The sequence below is a fragment of the Scyliorhinus canicula genome, chromosome 10 (genome assembly GCF_902713615.1).
Source record: "Scyliorhinus canicula chromosome 10, sScyCan1.1, whole genome shotgun sequence".
NCBI lineage: Eukaryota > Metazoa > Chordata > Chondrichthyes > Carcharhiniformes > Scyliorhinidae > Scyliorhinus > Scyliorhinus canicula.
The window spans coordinates 78263631-78287505 of record NC_052155.1 but is presented as its reverse complement, the minus strand read 5'-3'; the positions used below and the strand labels follow the sequence as shown (position 1 = coordinate 78287505).

The following is a 23875-nucleotide window of genomic DNA, read 5'->3' as shown; positions in this document are numbered from 1 at the left end:
AAATGCTGCCACCTCCTAAAGAACCCTTGTACCGACCCCCTCAGGGCGAATTTGACCCTCTCCAACTTAATGAATCCCGCCATGTCATTAATCCAGGTCTCCACACTCGGAGGTCTCGCATCTTTCCACTGCAGCAAGATCCTCCGCCGGGCAAAGGCCAAGACATCGGCCTCTTTCGTCTCCTGCACTCCCAGCTCCACCCCAACCCCAAATATCGCGAGTCCCCAACCTGGCTTGACCCTGGATCCCACCACCCTCGACACCGTCCCCGCCACCCCCTTCCAGAACTCCTCCAATGCCGGGCATGCCCAGAACATATGGGCATGGTTCGCTGGACTCCCCGAACACCTGATGCACCTGTCTTCGCCCCCAAAGAACCTACTCATCCTAGATCCTGACATGGGGCAGCAGGGTAGCATGGTGGTTAGCATAAATGCTTCACAGCTCCAGGGTCCCAGGTTCGATTCCCGGCTGGGTCACTGTCTGTGTGGAGTCTGCACGTCCTCCCCCTGTGTGCGTGGGTTTCCTCCGGGTGCTCCGGTTTCCTCCCACAGTCCAAAGATGTGCGGGTTAGGTGGATTGGTCATGCTAAATTGCCCGTAGTGTTCTAATAAAAGTAAGGTTAAGGGGGGGGTTGTTGGGTTACGGGTATAGGGTGGATACGTGGGTTTGAGTAGGGTGATCATGGCTCGGCACAACATTGAGGGCCGAAGGGCCTGTTCTGTGCTGTTCTATGTTCTATGTTCTATGTGGGCCCGGTGCAGCACCTTGAACTGGATGAGACTAAGCCTCGCACATGAAGAGGAGGAGTTCACCCTCTCTAGGGCGTCCGCCCATGTCCCCTCCTCAATCTGCTCCCACAGCTCCACCTCCTACTTAGCCTTCAGCTCCTCTACCGACGCCTCCCCCACCTCCTGCATTACCTGATAGATGTCAGACACCTTCCCATCCCCGACCCACACCCCCGAAAGCACCCTATCCCTTACCCCCACGCGGGGGCAGCAAAGGGAACCCCTCCACCTGTCGCCTAGCAAACGCCTTGACCTGAAGGTACCTGAACATATTCCCCGGGGGGAGCTCAAACTTCTCCTCCAGTTCACCAAGGCTCGCGAACCGTCAATAAACAGGTCTCCCAACTTCCTAATGCCCGCCCTGTGCCACCCCAGGAACCCGCCATCCATGTTCCCTGGGACAAACCGGTGGTTCCCCCGCAGCGGGGCCTCCACCGAGCCCCCCACTTCCCCCCGTGTCGCCTCCACTACCCCCAAATTTTGAGGTGGCCGCCACCACCGGGCTCGTGGTGTACCTCGTTGGAGGGAGCGGCAACGGAGCCGTTACCAGTGCCTTCAGGCTCGTGCATCCGCAGGATGCCTTCTCCATCCTTTTCCATGCTGCCCCCTCCCTCTCCATTACCCACTTGCGTACCATCGAGACATTAGCCGCCCAATAGTACCCAGAGAGGTTGGGCAGCGCCAGCCCCCCTCTATCCCTGCCCCGCTCCAAAAAGACCCTCCTTACCCTCGGAGTCCCATGCACCCAAACAAATCCCGGAATGCTGCTGTTCACCCTCCTAAAAAAGGCCCTCGGAACGAAAATGGGGAGGCACTGAAACAAAAACAAAAACCTCGGGAGCACTGTCATTTTAACGGACTGTACTCTACCCGCCAACGACAACAGCAGCATGTCCCACCCTTTAAATTCCTTCTCCATCTGCTCCACCAACCTAGTAAAATTGAGCTTGTGCAGAGTCCCCCAGCTCCTAGCCACCTGAACCCCCAGGTACCTAAAACTCCTCACTGCCCTCTTTAGCAGGAACCTACCAATCCCCTCCTCCTGATCTCCCGGGTGTACGACAAACAGCTCACTCTTGCCCAGGTTCAATTTATATCCCGAGAAACTCCTGAACGCAGCAAGAATCTCCATCACCTCCGGCATTCCCCCCACCGGGTCTGCTACATACAACAGCAAGTCGTCCGCATACAGCGACACTCGGTGCTCCTCTCTACCTCGCACCAAACCCCTCCACCTCCTTGACTCCCTGAGAGCCATGGCAAGAGGCTCTAATGCCAGCGCAAAAATCAAGGGGGACAGGGGACATCCCTGCCTCGTCCCACGGTGGAGCCTGAAGTACTCGGACCTCCTCCCATTTGTCGCTACACTCGCCATCGGGGCCTCGTACAGCAACCTCACCCATTTAATAAACCCCACCCTAAACCTGAACCTTTCCAACACCTCCTACAAGTACCCCCACTCAACCCTGTCAAAGGCCTTCTCCGCATCCAATGCCACCACAATCTCCGCCTCTCCTTCTGCCGCCGGCATCATTATCACATTTAGCAGTCTTTGCACGTTAGTGTTCAGCTGCCTCCCCTTCACAAAACCCGTCTGATCTTCATGTATCACCCCCGGCACACAGTCCTCTATTCTAGTGGCCAAGATCTTCGCCAGCAACTTGGCGTCTACATTCAGCAGTGAAATTGGCCTGTATGAACCGCACTGCAAGGGGTCCTTATCACACTCCAGGATCAGGGAGATTAGTGCCCGAGACAACGTCGTGGGCAGAACACCCCCCTCCCATGTCTCGTTAAAGGTCCTGACCAACAGGGGGCCCAGCAGGTCCGCATATTTCTTATAAAATTCAACCGGGAACCCATCCGGTCCTGGCGCCTTCCCCGACTGCATGTGGCAAATCCCACTGACCAGCTCCTCCAACTCGATCGGCACCCCCAGTCCCTCCACCTGCTCCTCCTGCACCCTTGGAAATCGGAGCCTGTCCAAAAAATTCTCCATTCCCCCTCCCACCGCCGGCGGCTCCGACCGGTACAGTTCCCTATACCTCATTGACCTCTGCCACCTGCCGCACCACATTCCCATCTCTATCCTTCACTCCACCAATCTCTCTAGCCGCGTCCCGCTTACGTAGCTGGTGCGCCAGCATCCTGCTCGCCTTCTCTCCATACTCATAGACTGCTCCCTGCGCCTTCCTCCACTGTGTCTCCGCCTTTCTGGTGGTCAATAAATCAAACTTGACCTGCAAGCTACGCCGCTCCCCCAGCAATCCCTCCGCTGGGGCCTCCGCGTACCTCCTATCCACACTCAACAGCTCCTCCACCAGTCTCTCCCTCCTCTCCCCCCTCTCCCTATGGGCTCGGATGGAGATCAGCTCCCCCCTAATCACCTGCCTTCAGAGCCTCCTACACCATCCCCACCTGGACCTCCCCAGTATCATTGACTTCGAGGTACCTCTCGATACATCTCCGAACCCTCCTATACACCTCCTCATCAGCAAACAACCCCACGTCCAGACGCGCGCTGGTCTCGCGCCTCCCCCATCTCCAGATCCACCCAATGCAGAGCATGGTCCGAAATCGCAATAGCCGAATATTCGGCCTCCTCCACCCTCGGGACCAGTCCCCTGCTCAGAACAAATAAATCAATGCGGGAATACACCCTGTGCACATGGGAGAAAAAGGAGTACTCCTGAGCCCTCGGCCTCCTGAACCTCCAGGGATCCACTCCTCCCGTCTAGTCCATAAACCCCCTCAATACCTTGGCCGCCGTTGGCCTCCTGCCTGTCCAGCACCGTATTGCCCCCCCCCCCCCCCCCCCCCCCCCCAATGATCAAGCCCCCCCACCTCCAGGCCAGGAATGCAGCCCAACATACGCCTCATGAAACCAGCATCATCCCAATTTGGGATCCCACATATCTGCCGCCACTATCAGCCACAACCTCAGACGCCACCCTCTTCCCCACCAGGATCACCACCCCCCGGTTCTTCGAGTCGAGCCCTGAGTGGAAAAACTGCCCCACCCACCCCTTCCTCAGACGGACCTGGTCCGCCACCTTCAGGTGGGTCTCCTGGAGCATGGCCACGTCCGCCTTGAGCCCCTTCAGATGCAAAAACACCCGGGCCCGCTTAACCGGCCCATTCAACCCCCTCACGTTCCACGTAATCAGCCGGATCAGGGGGCACCCCACCCCCGTCGACTAGCCATAGCCCATCGACTGCTCGCCCCTGGCCATCACCCATTCGGCCCGTTTCCCACGGCGATAGAACCTCACCCCGACCCGCACCAACTCCTCCCTGGCCAATCCAGCAGAAACCCGGTATCCATCCCCCCCCCCCCCCCCCCCCCCCAAAGGCTAGGACCCCTCCTAGCCGCGACTCTCCTTCCACTGTACTCCCGTGAGCCAGCTGACTTCTGTTGACCCCGGCCGCTCCCGCTCTAACTCCGACCCCTCCCGATATGAGGTCCCCCCTCCTCCCCTGCATCAGCTCCTGGGCTCCGCTTCAGCGTGGGAAACCCGGTCTAATAACCACGCCCCTCGCCACCAGCACCACCCCCTCGTCCCGCAGCGCGGGAAACCAGAGAAAAGCCCGCGCTTTCACACTGCCCCACCCCACCAACGCAGCTCCCAAACCGCAGTCCCAACCCAACCACCAACTCCATACAAACAAAGACACAGATCAACCACAAACCCCAGTACCCCCCTTAGAACACGAAACCATAACCCACATCATCCGAAAGCGAGAGAAAAAACAAAAACAAACAGAATAACCCGTTACAGCATAAACAATGATACATGAATAGAATAGAAAAACTCCCACAGCCCCCAATCTCTAGTTCGAGTCCAGCTTTTCAGCCTGCACAAAGGCCCACGCTTCCTCCGGGGACTCAAAGTAGTGATGCCGGTCCTTGTAGGTGACCCACAGGCGCGCAGGCGGCAACATGCCGAACTTCACCTGCTTTCCGTGGAGCACCGCCTTGTCCGGTTAAACCCGGCTCTCCGCTTGGCCACCTCCGCACTCCAGTCCTGGTAGATAAGCACTACCGAATTCTCCCACTTACTACTCCTCACCTTCTTGGCCCATCGGAGAACACACTCCCGGTCACTGAACCGATGGAACCGCACCAGCACCTCCCGCGGGGGTTCATTAGCCTTAGGCCGCCTGGCCAGCACTCTATGGGCCCCCTCCAGCTCCAGGGGCAGATGGAAGGATCCTGCCCCCACCAGCCAGTTCAACATCACGGCCACATAGGCCGGCAGGTCCGACCCCTCCAGCCCCTCCTCGAGGCCCAGGATCCACAGGTTCTTCCTCCGTGACCGAAGCTCCATCTCCTCAAACCAATCTTGCCACTTTTTATGAAGTGCCTCGTGTATCTCCACCTTCCCCATGAGGGCCGAAACCTCCTCCTCGCGCTCAGAGGTCTGCTGCTGCAACTCAAGTATCGCTGCACCCTGGGTTATCTGGGTCTACAGCAGCTTACTCGTCGTCACCTTCAGGGATTCCAACAACTCCCTTTTCAGCTCCGTGAAATAGCACAGAAGGGCCGCCTGCTGCTCCTCAGCCCACTGCCTCCACTCCTCAGGGGCTCCACTGGCCGCCATTTTGTCCACCTTCCCCCGCTTTTCCAGGGGAGCTGCTGCCGTTTTTCTCCTCGCCCCACTTAAAGAGTCCGAAGCATAAATCCCGGGGGGTTTTGCTCCAGACCCCTTTATCCACCGGGAATCGTCGAATCAGCGCCGTTTGGGGCACTTAAAAGAGCCCACAAGTCCTTTTAAAGCGGGAGCTGCCGAACGTGCAGCTTAGCTTCGCATAGCCGCAACCGGAAGTCCAGAGAGCATTTCTATTAAACAGTTTGCAACTTCAGTTTTGATCAGAAACAAAAATAAAAGTGTGACATCACAGGGAAGCATTAGGTTAATTAGTTGCTGCATATTGTTACTTAAGAACGGAGTCTAAATAACTGGCATATTAAGAATAAGAAGAATATTAAGTATTAACAATAAGCAATAAGTGAGTAGTCGGTGAGTTTTATTTTCTATTTTTAAGTCGGTTTTACTACCAGTAATGTGTACATAGAATATAGAAAAATACAGCACAGAACAGGCCCTTCGGCCCACGATGTTGTGCTGAACGTTTGTCCCAGATTAAGAACAAATTAATCTACACCCTATCATTCTACCGTAATCCATGTACCTATCCAATAGCCGCTTGAAGGTCCCTTATGTTTCCGATTCAACTACTTCCACAGGCAGTGCATTCCATGCCCCCACTACTCTCTGGGTAAAGAACCTACCTCTGACACTCCCCTATATCTTCCACCATTCACCATAAATTTATGTCCCCTTGTAGTGGTTTGTTCCACCCAGGGAAAGAGTCTCTGACTGTCTACTCTATCTATTCCCCTGATCATCTTATGAAGCTCTATCAAGTCGCCCCCCATCCATCTCCGTTCCAATGAGAAAAGGCCTAGCACCCTCAACCTTTCCTCATAAGACCTATCAAACATTTTTGTACAGTGGTGCCCAAATACACCCTGTTAAGGCAGTTGATACACATTAACCCAAAGTAGATAGGTGGAATAATCTAACATTTTGAATTTAACATTAGGATTTGTCATTATCGGTAACATTTGTGAGCAACAAGCTTTTTTTAGCATTAGTATGGTTTGTTACACCAGCAAGAATTACTAATAAATAGAGAAATAGCAGGGATGCTCCAATCTATAGAAACACATCCTGTGCTTTGTGGGAACTCCATAACTATTTGCGCAGGAAATGTCATCAGTCTGGACAGAGTAGAAGTATAGAAACTGTTCCAAGACGTGAAATGATCGAGAATGAGAGAGCAAAAGTGATATGAATAAAATCATTTTCATACAGTAAGTCATTAAGCTCTGGAATGCACTGGCTGAGAGTGCAGTGGAGGCAGGTTCAATCGAAGCATTCAAAAGATAATTAGACTTTCCTGAAAATGAGGAATATGCAAGGTATGAGGTGGTGGTGGTGGAATGGCACTAGGTAAATTGTTCATTTGGAGAGCTGGTGCAGCCAGGATCAGCTGAACAGTCTCCTTCTGCGCTGTGACAATTCTGTGATTCTGTATTCAGCAGCAAATTGATTAAAGATATCACTAGTGCTTACTCAGCAATACTCAGTTTAGGTTCCACCAGGACCAGTCAGCTCCCAACATCATTACAGCCTCAGTCCAAACATGGAGAAAAAAGCTAAACTCAAGAGGTGAGGTGAGAGTGAGATCAAAGCATCATTTGATCGAGTGTGGTATCAAAGAGCCCGAGAAAAACTGACGTGAAAAGGAATCATGGGGAGGGAACTCCCAACTGGTTGGAGTTGTACCTAGTACAAAGGGAGATGGTTGCGGTTGTTGGAGGTCTCAGTCCCAGGATATCATAGCACGAGTTCCTCAGGGCAGTATTCTAGGCCCAACAATCATCAGCTGCTTCATTAATGACCTCCATCAGATGGTCAGAAGTGGGCTGATAATTGTACAATGTTCAGTGCAGTTTGTAACTACTAAGATACTGAAGCAGTTTGTGTCGATATGCAGCAAGATCTGGACAACATTCATGTTCGGGCTGATAAGTAACATGTAACATTTGTGCCACACAAGTGCCAGGCAATGACCAGCTCCTAGAGATAATCTAATCATATCCCTTGTCATGCGATAGCATTACCATCGCTGAATCCCCCACTATCAACATCCCCCACTATCAACATCGTGGAGTTTTACCATTGACCAGAAACTGAACTGGACCAGCCATATAAATATCATGGCTCAAGAGATCAGAGATTGGGTATACTGTGAAAAGCAACTCGTATTCTAACTTCCCAAAGTTTGTCCACCATCAACAAGGCACAAGACAGGAGAGTGATGGGATACACTTGCCTGGATGTTGTAGGTCCAAGAACATGCATTCAGAACAAAGCAGCCTGCTAGATTGGCACCCCATCCACCACCTTAAACATTTACTCCTTCCATCACCACTGCACAGTGGCAACAGTTTGTAACATAAACAAGATGCACTCCAGCAACTCATCAGGGCTTCTTCAGCAGCACCTTCCAAACCGTTGACTTCTACCACCTAGAAGGATAAGGGCAGCAGTTGCATGGGAATTTCACCATTTGAAAATCCCTCTGCAAGCCACACACCATCCTGATCTGAAAATATATTAAGAAATGTTACAACACCAGGTTAAAGTCCAACAGGTTTGTTTCAAACACTAGCTTTCGGAGCTGGGTCAAAATCTTGGGAATTCCTCTCAAACAGCACTATGGGCATGCCTACAGCTTCCAAACTGCAGCCATTCACGTAGATGACTCCCTGCCACCTTTTCAATGGTAATTAGGGACGGGCACCAAATGCTGGCCTAGTCAGTGATGCTCAGTTCAGTTCCCGTGAAAGAATGTTAAAAAACATAATTCCCTCTAATGTTGGGGGGGGGGGGGGGGGGGGCTGACATTGGTGCATGACCTGCAACAGGGCCTTGTGGATTTATACGCCACAGCATCACTAACAATCAACTTTGCCCATTATCACTATGGCTATGTTGGCTCCTAGTTAAGAAATATCTCAATTTTAAAATTCTCTCCCTCATTTTCAAAGTTCTCGGTGGCCTCAGCATTCCCTTTCTCTGTAACCTCCTTCAACCACAAAACCCTCTAAGGGTCTGCGCTCATCTACTTCTGATCTCTTGGCCATTCTCAATTTTAATTACTCCACCACCAGTGCTCTGACTTAGCTGTTTACCTCCTAACCTCTGAAATTTTCTCCCTAAACCTTTCCAGCTCTCTACTTCTCTTTCCTCTTTAAAATGTTCCTTAAAATGTAACTCTTTGATAAGCTTTAACAGAAATGTTTGAGATCATACATGTTGTGACTAAAAGACAAAAAATGGTAATATATATCAATTGAAAGACAAAGAAAGTTGTGGATTAACAGAGAGCCCTTGTTGCAAATGAAAGCAAATGTAAATTGGTAAAGCCATAAAAAAGACCAATAAAATTTTGGGTATTGTGAGTATGTAGGGCACACAGATAATGATAAATTTGTCGTTATAAATTTGTACAAAACATTGGTTGGATCATGGTTACAGTACTATATGAGACTTTGGGCAACCCCATCATAGAAAGATAATTTAAGTCATATGAGAGCATACAGTGCAGATTCACTCGGTTGATACCAAGGATGTGAAACATTAGTTACAAGGAGACTTTAGATTCTAGGACAATTTTTTCTGAAGCAAAGGTGACTAAGAGAAGATTTAATTGAGGTCTTGAAAATCATAAAGTATTCGGATAGAGTGAGCAAGTAAAGATTATTTTCTCTGCCTGAAGAGTCAGTGACAATGTGTCATCAATTTAAAATAATGATTAAGAGAAGAGGACAGATTAGCAGACACCTATTTATTATGCACAGCATTGTTTAGCACTCTAATGAGAGCAAGTAATGGAATTAGCTATGGATTTATCCAACAAAAGGCTGAACGGCCTCCTGTGTTTTAAAGCTTTATGGCGCTGTACCCGGACCTGTTAAGTGTTTAATCTTAAATGCAGAGCCATGGAACAGTAGAATTACTGCTAATATAATTTCATTGGTATCTATTTATTTTCTTCAAGTGGGTAGTATAACATGGAAATCTCCTAACACCACAAACATCTATGTTAAGTGTAACTGCATTTAGTAATTAAGGAGAAGTAGGCAAAGAAAAGAAACAATTTTGGGTTCCTAATTTGGCACAGTAAAGTTTATTTCAAGGACTAGCTTTTTGCCCATTACTTGGTCAAATGCACCATCAAAGTTATGCCATATTACAGAAATTACAATTATTACACTGATATCAAATTCTGCAGGATTGCATTTTTGTTTTACGCCTGTGATAAAAATGTTCTCCTGATATCACAAGTTAAACAATCAAATCAATTTTGTTGATTTGAGCAGCTGCAAATCAAAGTTGAACAATTCATGCAAAGAAGTATAAAAATGTGGTGAAGTCAAAATTATTATTCTCTCATTGATGGTTCTGTTAGTGGAAGTGTTAAAAGTTTTTGCACAACCTATTTTCATTTTTATGGTAATAACAAGATTGTTGTATCTTATCTACACGTGCCTTGGTATTATTATTGTATTTGGCAAAGTCAACATCATTACAGGGCAGGAAGTGATAGTAGAACAAGTGGTCTATCGTTCACAGTTCATCACCATACTAAAATAATAAAAACCAAACTGCACAAATCCAATTTATGCATCTACTTAAATTGCATCTTGTCAGGTTTATAAATAAGATTTTGTATTTGCACTGAATCCCAAAATTCCAAAACTAAATGCAAAAAATGGTGATGATTGCCTCTTGGGAAACCAAACACTTCCTTCACAAGTCTCAGAGCTAACTCTTCTGATGGGTATTGATACACGTGTCAGATATAACTTAAGTAGATGGCACCCAGCATACTGATGATCAGTGGGACATGGTGTGCATTTATGAATCCTCCCATGGGGGAATGAGTAATGTTTTGACCAATACTCTGAAATGAATAACTGGGACATTAATTTTTGTACAAATTTCCTAAAAGTCAATGTTATAAATGTGGAACTATTTCACATAAATATTGCTGTTTACTTTCTTGAAGTTCATCGGAGCAATTCTATGCTTTTTGGAAGAATACACTTTATGCAAGAAAGATATTTGACCAGATAACTCTGAAAATTCATTAACAAAATCAACAATGAACTGAGCACCCACAAAACTGCAAAATATGATACTAGATCCAGCAGAATCTCAAATCCTGCCCCAAGATTGGTTAAATGTCAAGACTCACTATTTTTATCAAATTGTTATATCTATTTAACATACTGTAAGAGAGTCCTTCATGTTTATTTTCTTTGTTCACATTTCTTTTATTAGTTTTGGTCCATGGACCCTTAATAGGAATGTGCCTTTAAAATTATGCTTGCCAGGACCATGAGATCCTCGGTTTTGTATTTTGGAGAGGAGAAACTGGGCTCGTCAGCGCCAGGTCAGTCCTAGGAATCAGTTTTGGAGGAAGTCGGTTAGATTGGCTGATTGGAAAACAGTGGGTTGGCGAGGGAAAGGGATCTGCCTGACAACAATCAGCGATTGGTTTCTGCATGATGCTTTCTAAGAGAACTGGCCAGATGCTTCTAGACCCTCTCTCTGCTGCCGGTTGCCTGTTGTCTCAGTAGGTCTGTAGTGAATATCATTACAAGCTGAAGGAAAAGAAAATACCCAACTGGAGACCTAAACTTGAGAAAGAAACCAACTGGAAGCCATCCATCTAAATCAAAAATCTGTATCCTTTTATTTTATTATATTTTCTTTATCTCTCAACCACCCTTTTCACTCTGTATTGTTTGTCTGCAAGTGTAAATAGAGTATTGGGGGGGGGGGGGGGGGGGGGGGAGTTAGAAAGGGGGAGGATTGGGAATCAGATGGTAGATAGCCAGTTGTGTTTTTTTTGCTTATTTAATTACCGTTAATAAAATTATTGGAAAAGATTCTTAGAGTTAGGATTTACTCACATTTAGAAACAAATGGACTTATTAGTGATGGATGGACAGCATGGTTTTGTGAAGGGGAGGTCGTGCCTTTTGATCGGGTTTTCCGAGGAAGTGACAAAGGGCAGCATGGTAGTATAGTGGTTAGCACAGTTGCTTCACAGCTCCAGGATCCCAGGTTCGATTCGCGGCTTGGGTTACTGTCTGTGCGGAGTCTGCACGTTCTCCCCTTGTCTGCGTGGGTTTCCTCCAGGTGCTCCGGTTCCCTCTCACAGTCCAAAGATGTGCGGGTTAGGTGGATTGGCCATGCTAAATTGTCCTTAGTGTCCAAAAAGGTTAAGTGGGGTTTCTGGGTTACGGGGATAGGGTGGAGGTGTGGGCTTGAGTAGGGCTGTCTTTCCAAGGGCCGGTGCAGACGTGATGGGCCGAATGGCCTCCTTCAGCACTGTAAATGCTATGATTCTATGATAAATGAGGGACAGGTAGTAGATTGTGTACACATGGACTTCAGTAAAGCCTTTGACAAGGTACCTCATGGTCGACTGTTACAAAAGGTGAAGTCACATGAGATCACAGCAAGTTGGATACAGAACTGGCTTGGGCACAGAAGACTGAGGGTAGCAGTAGAAGGGTGCTTTTCTGAATGGGCGGCTGTGACTAGCGGCATTCCACAGGGATCAGTTCTGGGGCCTTTGTTGTTCGTGGTGTATATAAATGATTTGGAAGTAAATGTAGCTGATCTGATTAGTATGTTCGCAGACGACACAAAAATTGGTGGAGTTGTGGATAGTGAAGAGGATTGTCAGAGGATACCGCAGGATATAAACTGGTTAGAGTCTTGGGCGGGAAATGGCAGGTGGAGTTTAATCCGGACAAGCGTGAGGTAATGCACTTTGGAAGGTCCAATGCATGTAGGAATTACACAATAAATGGTAGAACACTTGCGAGTACTGACAGGTGAGAGATCTGGGCTGGTTTAGCTCACAAGGCTAAATCGCTGGCTTTTAAAGCAGACCAAGCAGGCCAGCAGCACGGTTCGATTCCCGTACCAGCCTCCCCGGACAGGCGCCGGAATGTGGCGACTAGGGGCTTTTCACAGTAACTTCATTGAAGCCTACTCGTGACAATAAGCGATTTTCATTCATTTCATTTTTCATATCCACTGATCACTGCAAGTGGCAACACATGTGGATAAAGTGGTCAAGAAGGCATACGGCATACTGGCCTTCATTGGTCAGGGCCTTGAATATAAAAATTGGCAAGTCATGTTGCAGCTGTATAGGACCTTAGTAAGGCCTCATTTGGAATATTGTGTACAATTCTGGTCGCCACACTACCAGAAGGATCCGGATGCTTTGGAGAGGGTACAGAAGTGGTTTACTCGGATGTTGCCTGGTATGAAAGGCATTAGCTATGAGGAGATTAGATAAACACGGTCTGTTTTCACTGGAACGACGGAGGTTGAGAGGCGACCTGATAGAGGTCTACAAGATTATGGGTGGCAAGGACAGAGTGGATAGCCAGATGCTCTTTTCGAAGGTAGAAGAGTCAAGTACTATGGACATAGGTTTAAAGTGCTTGGGGAAAAGTTTAGAACCGATGTGCGAGGCAAGTTTTTCTTATACAGAGGGTGTAAATATATGGAATGTGCTGCCTAGGGAGGTGTTGGGAGCATTAGCAGCATTTAAGGGACATCTAGACAAATATATGAATAATGTGGGAATGGAAGGATACGGACTCCGTAAGTGCAGACGGTTTTAGTTTAGGCAAATAACATGGTCGGCGCAGGCTTGGAGGGCCGAAGGGCCTGTTCCTGTGCTGCATTGTTCTTTGTTATTTGGGTTCAAATGTTACAAACCTGGGGCGGCATTCTCCCCTACCCGGCGGGGCGGGGGGTCCCGGCGTAGGGGAGTGGCGCCAACCACTGGCGCATGTGTGCTGGGGGATTCTCTTCTGCCTCCGCCATGGTGGCTGTGGCGGAAGAGAAATAGTGCCCCCACGGCACTGCCCCGCCCACCGATTGGTGGGCCCCGATCGCGGGCCTGGCCACCGTGGGGGCACCCCCCGGGGTCCGATCGTCCCGCGCGCCCCCCCCCCCCCCCCCCCGGACCCCGGGGGCCCGCTCGTGTCGCCGACACCAGAGGTGGTTCAAACCTCGGCGGCGGGAGAGGCCTCCCAGCGGCGAGACTTCGGCCCATCGCGGGCCAGAGAATCGCCGCGGGGGCTCGCCGCGGCGCAATTCCCGCCCCCGCCAATTCCCAGGTGGCAGAGAATTTCTGCCACGGCGGGGGCGGGATTTTCGGCGGACAAGGGCGATTCTCCGACCCTGCGTGGGGTCGGAGAATTTCGCCCCTGATGACTGTTGTCAATTTAACACAACCAAAGACACGGATATTTATATAAAATCTAATTTCACCTGTGTTTCGACTCCAGATCAAGTAGGGCTGGAATTGATCATGCACTAACACAGGATGTCATAACATTACTCTTCTTTAATAATTATCAATTTTCAAAAGAAACATTTGCTTCTGTCTCAAACACTCATACTGGCATTGAAATTCTGTTGCTTACTTTGACTGCTATTAAATCAATTTCACAATCATTCAGTTGGGAGATGCAAGTTGAAGTGATTAGTTCAGCACAAGCACACCAATTTGCATTCATATATTTTTATATGTTATGTCCCGTACTTCAGTTACTTGCCTTGAGAAAAACACTGGACAAGTAAAGACTGAAAAGTTAAAGTTCAGGGATGTAGAGGCAGTGCATGGTTTCTGAATACTCGTTCTTATGTGTAGAAACAACATGGCCTGACAACGTAATAACTTCAATTGCTTGAGAAAATAAACATCTATTCTTATCAAGATCAAAACTATTTTTAAAATAGCCAATAGAACGTATACATAAGAATAGCTTTAAAAAAGCTTTGAAAAAAATAACACAGCAGCCATTATATATAATGTACAGCCACACACTCATTCCTCTAGAAATCATACAAAATGCATTACAATGAATAAAGCTTGACAGAGCAATTATGTTGTGCACAGTACTTCATTAAATCTCTTTTAAAAAAAGAACCATTCTTACATCACGAGTGCAGGGCACAATATTAAAGTACGATGCCCCTCCAGGATATGCTAAAACACCTAACTTTGAGAAGTGTAAGACAGCAAGAACACAAGAATAGGAGCAGAAGTAAACCTTTTGAGCCTACTCTGCATTCAAACAATCATGGCTGATTTACCTCAAACCCACCGTAGCAAATATATTTTTATTATTAGGTATTTTGCACAGATCATTGATATTCATAGCATGATCCAAGACCACGCAATTAACCACACCATCACCGTGAATCTGTTCTCCCATTCATGGTGTGCCAAGTGAAGGAGAATTTCATGGTTCTAACTGAAGCACAGTTATCCTACCATCCAGGAATCAGGCAAAGCTGCTGGACTGAAACCGCAGATTGCTGGCCCTTCACTACATTGTATGGTATGTTGGAGCATTCTGATTGTTTCTCCGTTTTGGAATGCTAGCCTCCAACAATGAAGCAAATAAAACATTTGTTAAAACCCACCAGCTGAACTTCACCAAATGCTCCTCTCCCAATCACTTTAACAACTTCATAATCTTCTGCTTTCATCCTCAAATCCCGAACTTTACTCATTGCATCTTTGTCTGTAAAACAAAACTAAAAAGTATTAGTTCATTTTCTCTGCAATTGTGACCACGTTTTCAGTCAAGAAATGAAACTTAGCCTGACCAAAATGTCGGACAAGGCTCCCATCTGCAACAACCATCTGTCACACCAGCACTGACTGACGCCACCTTCAAAAGGTGGAGGCAGGACGAGGGGACACTGACAGTCAGGGACATATACACGGACGACAGGATCGCAACACTGGATGAACTGACAGAGAAATTTTGGCTAGCCGGGGGGAACGAGCTACGGTACCTGCAGCTCAAAAACTTCTTACGAAAGGAGACAAGGATGTACCCACAACCGCCACGACAGACACTACTGGAAGACCTACTGGACGCAAGTATCCTAGAGAAAGGGAACTGTAGCGACATGTATGCCCGACTGGTAGAAAGGGACGACACCGTACTGGACGCAACAAGAATGAAATGGGAGGACGACCTGGGGATTGAGATAGGGTGGGGACTCTGGAGCGAGGCACTGCATAGGGTCAACTCCACCGCCACGTGCGCAAGGCTCAGCCTGACGCAACTAAAAGTGGTACATAGAGCCCACTTAACAAGAAACCGTATGAGTAGGTTCTTCCCGGAGGTGGAGGACAGATGTGAACGGTGCCAAAGAGGCCCGGCCAACCACGCCCACATGTTCTGGTCTTGCCCCAGACTTGTGGAGTACTGGACAGCCTTCTTTGAGGCTATGTCCAAAGTGGTGGGGGTGAGGGTGGAGCCATGCCCGATAGTGGCGGTCTTCCGGGTTTCAGACCAGCCAGATCTATTCCTGGGGAGGAGGGCGGACGCCCTTGCCTTTGCCTCCCTGATCGCCCGCCGTAGAATCCTGTTTGGCTGGCGGTCAGCAGCACCGCCCAGAGCTGTAGACTGGCTGTCCGACCTCTCGGAATCTCTCCAAATGGAGAAAATCAAATTCGCCATCCGAGGGTCAGACGACGGCTTCCACAGAACGTGGGAGCCATTCATGCAATTGTTCCGGGACCTGTTTGTGGCCAACGAACAAGAGGAAGAATAGTTGGGTGGCCAAGAATCAGGGGAAAATGGACGGGAATCGGGGGAATGTAGCCGGGAGGGGGGGGGGGGGGGGGGGGGGGGGGGGGGGGGGGCCTACGGGTTCGTTATGGGGGTTTGTTCGCATGGTTTTACGCTTATTTCTTTTTCTTGTTAATTTATTGTTTTTGTATTGGAGGGGAGGGGTTACTGTTTTTCTCTGTTGTGATAAAATTTGTTGTTGAAAACTTGAATAAAAATTATTCCAAAAAAAAAGGAAGGACAAAGCCGCAAGCGACAGTCTGATGGCAAGCTGAGGCCCAAAACCAAATTGTTAATAAATGCCTACAAACATGTGCCTCGGCCATATTGGGGAATGTAAAATATGTATGCCGGTTAAAGGGGGCGGCCACAGTTGTTATTATGAAGATGCTTACCTGTAAATATACATGTTAATTTTGGCATGTTTTTTTTTCTAATAATTTGTAATTTGTTGGATATAAAATATGAAAACTCAATAAAAAACATTTCCAAAAAAAAAAGAAATGAAACTTAGTCGTGGGCGCATTTTGAATGCTGGTATGGATCATAACGGCACCCACATTGCGCCAGCACACTTCTGATATGAAGCAAATCATATACCAGTTTAGTGAAACTTTTAGCACACAGTTAACGTGCACTAGAAACATGCAGAGCAGGCAGATAATGTCAACACTGCATGCTGATTGACGTCATGATACCACAGCTGCTATTTAGGAACTCCACGCTCCAGTTGAAGCCCTCTCTTAAGTTTACAACACTGAACACATGTTAAGCATCACCAAGGACCTCTCACCAGCGCTATTTAAAGATATCATCAAGTACTTCCAGATTAGTTGATGCTGGATTTCTCCTGGCTGCTGCTACAATTCTATTTGTCTTTGGGAGCTTTCCACTGCTGTTCCAAGTTGCAAATGTCTACAAGGAAAGGTGTGCCAGGTGCTCAGTTCCTTTTGTTGATTTCAATATCTGCACAAACCAGTTAATTTCCAGACTTGGGTGGGCTTGTAGTCCTTCCTCTTAGACATGAGCACTACTGGGAGAATACCAGTGGTCACAGAGAGCAGGACATGTTGTAAAGGAGGAGGTGACAGAAAAGGGCTCTCAGTGGAAGGCAATATCTGTTCAGGGAGCAATTTTCCTATTTGAAGCTCAGCAAGAAATAGCGCAAGATAAATCAGCACTTCATTAAAGAAGTCCTTACTGAAATCTACCAACTGCTGCAGCCACAGCTACAACCTAATAAGTGCAGGGCACGGGCTACTTTGCCAGAAGCTGGCAAGCTTACTGTCATGACACATTTCTTATTTTTGGCTCCTTTCAGGCTGGAGTTGAAGATATTAGCAACAAACACCATGCACACTGTTGAATAAACAAGATCATTGAGACTCTATTTAAAGAAAGCCCATGTAATTTTCTTTTCCTCATGTCACAGACAAGCAGGTAGTCAACATAAAGAGTTTAATTGAATGCAAGGTTTCCACATGGTTCAGTGTCATGGAATGTATGCATAAAACTGCCATGCAAAAAACCTGAAAGGGCTTCCACCCTTTCAAATGCCCAGCTGGTGTGAGCTCAATGCCTGTTATTCTGGCAGCAATCACATCCGCGCCACACAAGTGCAGGCCATGATGATCTCCAACAAGAAAGAATCTAACTATCGCCCCATGAGATTCAATGGCAGTACCATCACTGAATCCCCCACTATCAATATTCTGGGGGTTACCATTGACCAGAAATTGAACTGGACTAGCCATATAAATACTGTGGTTACAAGAGAAGGTTAGAGGCTGGGAATCCTCACTTCCTGACTCCACAAAAACTGTTCACAATCGACAAGGCACAAGTCAGGAGTGAGATGGAATACTCTCCACCTGCCTGGATGAATGCAGCTCCAACAGTACAAGAGGTTTCCATGCTGTTTTTTCAACCTGCTGCGTCATTCTGCCGAGAAATGGAAAAATTCCTCCCAAAGTGTAAATATAAAAAGTGCTTTCCTAGTAAAAAGATGTGGCTAGCAATACATCGCAGAGATCAGTGTTAAGTGCTCTCTTACTTAGCATATATGATTTTGACTTGGGAATTGAAGAAACAACATTTAAATGTAAAAAATGTAAAAATAATGCATTTTTGGAAGCAGGTAAATGGAAATGAATGATAACTTAAACAGTAAGTACCCTCGTATACACAGTTCAATTGCTTAATGATCCATTAAGATTAAATTCATTTTCATCGGACTGTGGGAGGAAACTGGAGCACCCGGAGGAAACCCACGCACACACGGGGAGGATGTGCAGACTCCGCACAGACAGTGACCCAAGCCAGAATCAAACCTGGGACCCTGGAGCTGTGAAGCAATTGTGCTATCCACAATGCTGCCCAGATTTATGTCCAGTCATAAAAGTGAATGTTCTAATTTCTCACTGGCTGAGAACTTAATTGCATGATTTGTTAATGCATGCCAAAAGGCTTCCTTACAATGTCCATCGGGTAGCTTGACCCGCCTTTAAAGTCCCAAGAGCTGAATTGTAAACGTTCTTCCCGTCATCAGGAAATTGATTTTTGACCTGTCAAATAATTTCTGCCACCCATCAAGCTTGCAGCTGCTGACTAGAACCAAACATGTTGCCCTCTGATTCTGCCACTTTCCAAAGCCTAGGGAATCCAGAAAAAAAGATATGATATTCCCAGTAAGCGAAACACAATGATAAAAAGTCGCACATAGAACCCCCATAGTACAGAAGGAGGCCAGACAGCCCATCAGCTCCACACCAATCCTCTGAAAGCGCACGACAGGTAGGCCCACTCCCAGCCCTATCCCCATAGCCACACTTAACCTTTGGACACCAAGAGGAAATTTAGCATGGCCAATAAACCTAACCTGCACATCTTCAGGCTACATTATATAACACTGGGCATGTGAAAGTAACACTCTGGTTCCTAGGGCGAGGTTACACGAGTGTTTTTTTTGTGCTAACACATGTACAAAACAGGAAACGTCCTGACTCTCCAGGAGTGGATTTGGGGCTACCCAAATAATGCACTGGGGAATCCCTCCAGAATTACAATTGACAATTTTGCTGCACTGGGATCCATCCAACAAAGTGATTGAATCGCTAACTTCGGATGCTTCTGCCGGCTTACACAATAGTTACTGTGAAGGAGTTAGAAGAAATAAACCACTTTTTTGCGTAACTATTTTAAACACCTAGACTGAACCCCATACGAACATCTCTACCTGCCCGTGTCAATTTCACTGGACCCTTGAAATCCACCCTAACTTCCAGGAGCCAATGTAGTAAACAAGGGGATATTGCCTCCCTGAGCTCGCCAGTGTTGCGCTGCATTGAGATCTTCAGGGTCTCTTATGTTAAGGGCCCAGGCAGATTCAGCCAGTGGAGGTTTCAATAAAGTTTCCCAGAGCAGGTTAAGTGCACTTTAAACTCTGGTAATTTCAGCAGGACATCACTTTACATAGCTGGGTGGATGTTATGGCTAATCACTGAGCCAGTTCAGTCAGAGGTGGTATTACTGTGCTACACTGACAGTGGGATCCCCATTCCAGATCAAATGAGAGGGAAGGTCACTGATGCAACAGCTGAAGATATGGACATAAAATCTCAAGAAAATAGGAGCTAGAGTAGATAACTCAGCTCTTTTAGCCTGTTCCACTGCCAGGTAACAAGATCATATTTGACTTTCTGCCTCACCGAGCTTTTTGGATGACCCTGAAAATCCCTTAATTCTCTTAGCACCTCTGCCTTGAATATACTAAACAACTGAGCATTCCTCACTCTCTGGGGTAGAGAATTTCAAAGATTCACAACCCTTTTAGTGAAGTAATTTCCCTCCATCTCTTCCCTAAATGGCCAAACACTTATTGTAAAACTATGTCCCTGTTTGACATGTTTGTCAATTTTCATCTGAAGTATTATGTCCTGTTTTGGTCCTCAAAAGAAACAATATACTTGGTATTGGAAATGATCCAATGATAGTTCACCATGAATAATAACTGGGGTGGAAAGACATGGAAAACTTGGATTATTCTCCTTCGAGACAAGACAGCCAGGTGGTGATCAAATAGATGTGTTTATAATGACAAAGGGAATTGACAGGGATAACAGGAAACAATACTTTATTTTCATAGAAGAATTGAGCAAAAAGAGTTAATAAGCTTTAAATCAGAACTAACTTGGTTAAAAGCAAAGCCAAAAATGAAATTCTTGACATGGAGGGTTGAGAGGAATGCAATACCATGGATGTGGAATGAGTGAGGTGCTTATGAGAGATAGGTAAGCCCTTGGGAAATAAAAGTACAGAGGATGAGGGGAAATATTGGGGAATTGGAATTTAAAAGATAAATAGCAACCAGTGCAAACAAAATAGCAGAGCAGGCTCAATGAGCTAAAAGGCTTATCACCATTCCTATGTTCTTACAAAATCTCATTACAATTATGTTCCAAAGCAATCATTACCAATTGAAACCACAGTTTTCGGTTAAAATGTCCAGGAGTGAGGGCCCAGCAGTCTTTTTTCACTGCTCTCTTGCCTATTCTTTCCTCTGTCTCTTGTTATATCGCAGGTGGCACCTGCTTTATTGAAGCAACCTTGTGTGTGTGGAGTTTGCACATTCTCCCTGTGTCTGTGTGGGTCTCACCCCCACAACCCAAAGATGTGCAGGGTAGATGGATTGACCACGCTAAATTGCCCCTGAATTGGTAAAATTTAAAAAAAATAATCTGGTCCCATATGTTAAAACAACTTTTCAGAGTTGTCTTTATTAAGATTGTCTTAGCCTGGCCTGATGTTTATCCTGAATTATTGCCAACACTTCTACCTAAATATATTATTGAACTTCACAGTAATTATTGATGGGTGACTTGGTGGACCATTTTATAGGGCTTTGAGAGCCAAGCATGTAGCATGGGACTGGTTACGTTGATTTTGTATTCATTCAAGGGGTGAGGACTTTGCTGGCTAGGCCAGCACTTATTGCATATTGCTGAGCTGTCTTCTTGAGTGCTGTATTTGGTCAAGAGTGGCGAGCTCCCTTTCATAAAACCATAGCATTCCTACAGTGCAGAGGGCGGCGATCTGGCTCATCAGGTCTGCACTGGCCCTCTGAAAGAGCACCCTCCCCAGCTCATACTACCCCGTAACCCCACCTACGGCCAATTTAGCATCCTAACCTGTACATCATTGGACTGTGGGACGAAACCGGAGTACCCAGAGGAAACCCACGCAGACACGGGGAGAAAGTGTAAAGTCCACACAGACAGTCACCCGAGGTCAAAATTGAACCTGGGTCCCTGGCACTGTGAGGCGCTCACCGTGCCACCTCTTTCTGTGTTTCATGCTTATTTCTATATTATTGAATTATTTACAATTTACATCATTGAGTTAGATGCACAGTAGCCAAATTTGCAGATGACACAAAGATAGGTAGGAAATCAAGTTGGAAAGAGGACGCAGAGCTTCGAGACGGATATAGATAATTAAATGAGTAGGCAAAAATTTGGAGGATGGAGTATAATATGAGAATATATGAACTTGTTCACTTTTGCAGTAAGATAAAAAAAGCAGCATATTATTTGAAATGAGAGACTACGGAAAGATCTAGCTGTCCTGGTACACGAGTCACAAAACATTGGTCGCGATTCTCCGCTCCCGCGCAACATCAGGAAGGCCGTTGTGAACTCGGCCGAGTTTCACGACGGCCTCGGAGGCCACTCCTCGCACCCTATTCACCCTCACCCCTCAGGGGACTAGGAGTGGCGTTCCGTAAATCTTGGCCGCCGGGCCTTGACGCTTGCGTCAAGGCGGCGCGCTGAGAATGACGTGACGGGGACGCCTAAGTGACGTCAACCGCGCATGCGCGGTTGCCGTCTTCCCCTCCGCTGCCCCGCAAGACGTTGCGGCTTGATCTTGCTGGGCGGCGGAGGGGAAAGTGTGCATCCCTTGGAGACGCCGGCCCGACGATCGGTGGGCACCGATCGCGGGCCAGTCCCCTCCCGAGCACAGCCGTGGTGCTCACTCCCCTCTCCGCCCCCCACAAGCCACAAATCAACCCTTGGCGCCATGTTCACGACAGCAGTGACCAGGTGTGGTTGCCGCCGGCGTGAACAGGTCGGGAACGTCAGACCGCTCGCCACTTGCGGGCCGGAGAATCGCTGGTCGTCGTGAAAAACGGCGAGCGGCGATTCTCCGAGCGGGGGGGTGGGAAAATCGCTGGGGGTGCCAGTGAGGCGTGTCGTGAGTCCCCCGGCACTCCCGTGATTCTCCCACCCAGCGTGGGGAGTGGAGAATCGCACCCATTAGTCCACAGGTACAGCAAGTGATTAGGAAGGCAAATGGAATGTTGTTGTTTAAACCAAGAGGAAGTGATTGCGCTGATAGGCCTGAGGCTTAAGGTGGAAGATCTGGAGAACAGTCAGGTTAGGGGGGTTGCTGGAGGGATTGGAGGGCTCAATGTTGACCCAATACTTTGCAGAGATGTTTTCTCAATTGGTTGATGGGGATGCAGGTGTTTCGCCATCTGGAATTGGACAGAGCTCACCAGGTGCTCAGGCAAAAATCAAGGGCAAATGAGCCACCACGAGCGGTGATTAACACTCCATAATTACCACCGGAAGGGGCGAGTCTTGGAGTAGGCGACGAAGATTCGGAATATAGACTGGGTCGGGCAAGCGGTGCAGATACACCAAGACATTGGGACTGAGCTGGTGAAGAGGTTGGCGGCCTTCAACAGGGTGTTTTCTGGAGCAAGAGCTTGCAATTTGGGGTGGTGTACTCGGCGGGGTTGCCGATCACTTTTTGATATGCCGGAGCAGGCTGAGGCCTTCATCAGAAAGAAGTTGGGGCCGCTGTGAAATGGACTGTTTGGGACTTTGGATATGAAGGGGTGATGCATGTGTTCTGCATTTGCACCTTTGTGGGTTATGTGTTTAGGGCGTGTTTGGAGGAGGTGGGGGGGGTTAATGAAATTAAGGGAAAGGTCCTGTGTGTTTTGGAGGCGAACAAAGAACAAAGAAAAGTACAGCACAGGAACAGGCCCTTCGGCCGTCCAAGCCTGTGCCGGCCATTCTGCTCGTCTAAACTAAACTCTTCTACACCTCCTGGGTCCGTATCTCTCCATTGCCATCCTATTTATGTATTTGTCAAGATGCCCCTTAAATGTCACTATCGTCGCTGCTTCCACCACCCCCACCGGCAACGAGTTCCAGGCACCCACTGCCCTGTGTGTAAAAAACCTGCCTCATACATCCCCCCTAAACTTTGACCCTCACACCTTAAACCTATGCCCCCTCGTAATTGATCCCTCTACCCTGGGAAAAAGCCTCTGACGATCCATTCTGTCTATGCCTCTCATAATTTTGTAGACCTCTATCAGGTCGCCCCTCAACCTCCGTTGTTCCAGTGAGAGCAAACTGAGTTTATTCAACCGCTCCTCATAGCTAATGCCCTCCATACCAGGCAACATCCTGGTAAATCTCTTCTGCATCCTCTCTAAAGCCTCCACATCCTTCTGGGAGTGTGGCGACCAGAATTGAGCACTATACTCCAAGTGTGGCCTAACTAAGGTTCTATACAGCTGCAACATGACTTGCCAATTCTTATACTCAATGCCCCAGCCAAAGAAGGCAAGCATGCAGTATGCCTTCTCGACTAACTTCTCCACCTGTGTTTCCCCTTTCAGTGAGCTGTGGACCTGTACGCCTAGATCTCTCTGACTGTCAATACTCTTAAGGTTTCTACCATTCACTGTATATTCCCTACCTGCATTAGACCTTCCAAAATGCATTACCTCACATTTGTC

At 47.5% G+C, this 23875-nt stretch overlaps 1 protein-coding gene across 1 annotated transcript in view; it reads right to left on the bottom strand.

Moving 5' to 3' along the window:
• The window catches only part of LOC119972470 (rho-associated protein kinase 1-like), a 286367-nt gene that overhangs the window by 153128 nt on the left and 109364 nt on the right, over nucleotides 1–23875 (bottom strand). The window contains 1 exon segment of the mRNA XM_038809214.1: nucleotides 14900–15000. Within this exon segment, the coding sequence (XP_038665142.1) occupies nucleotides 14900–15000 (101 nt within the window).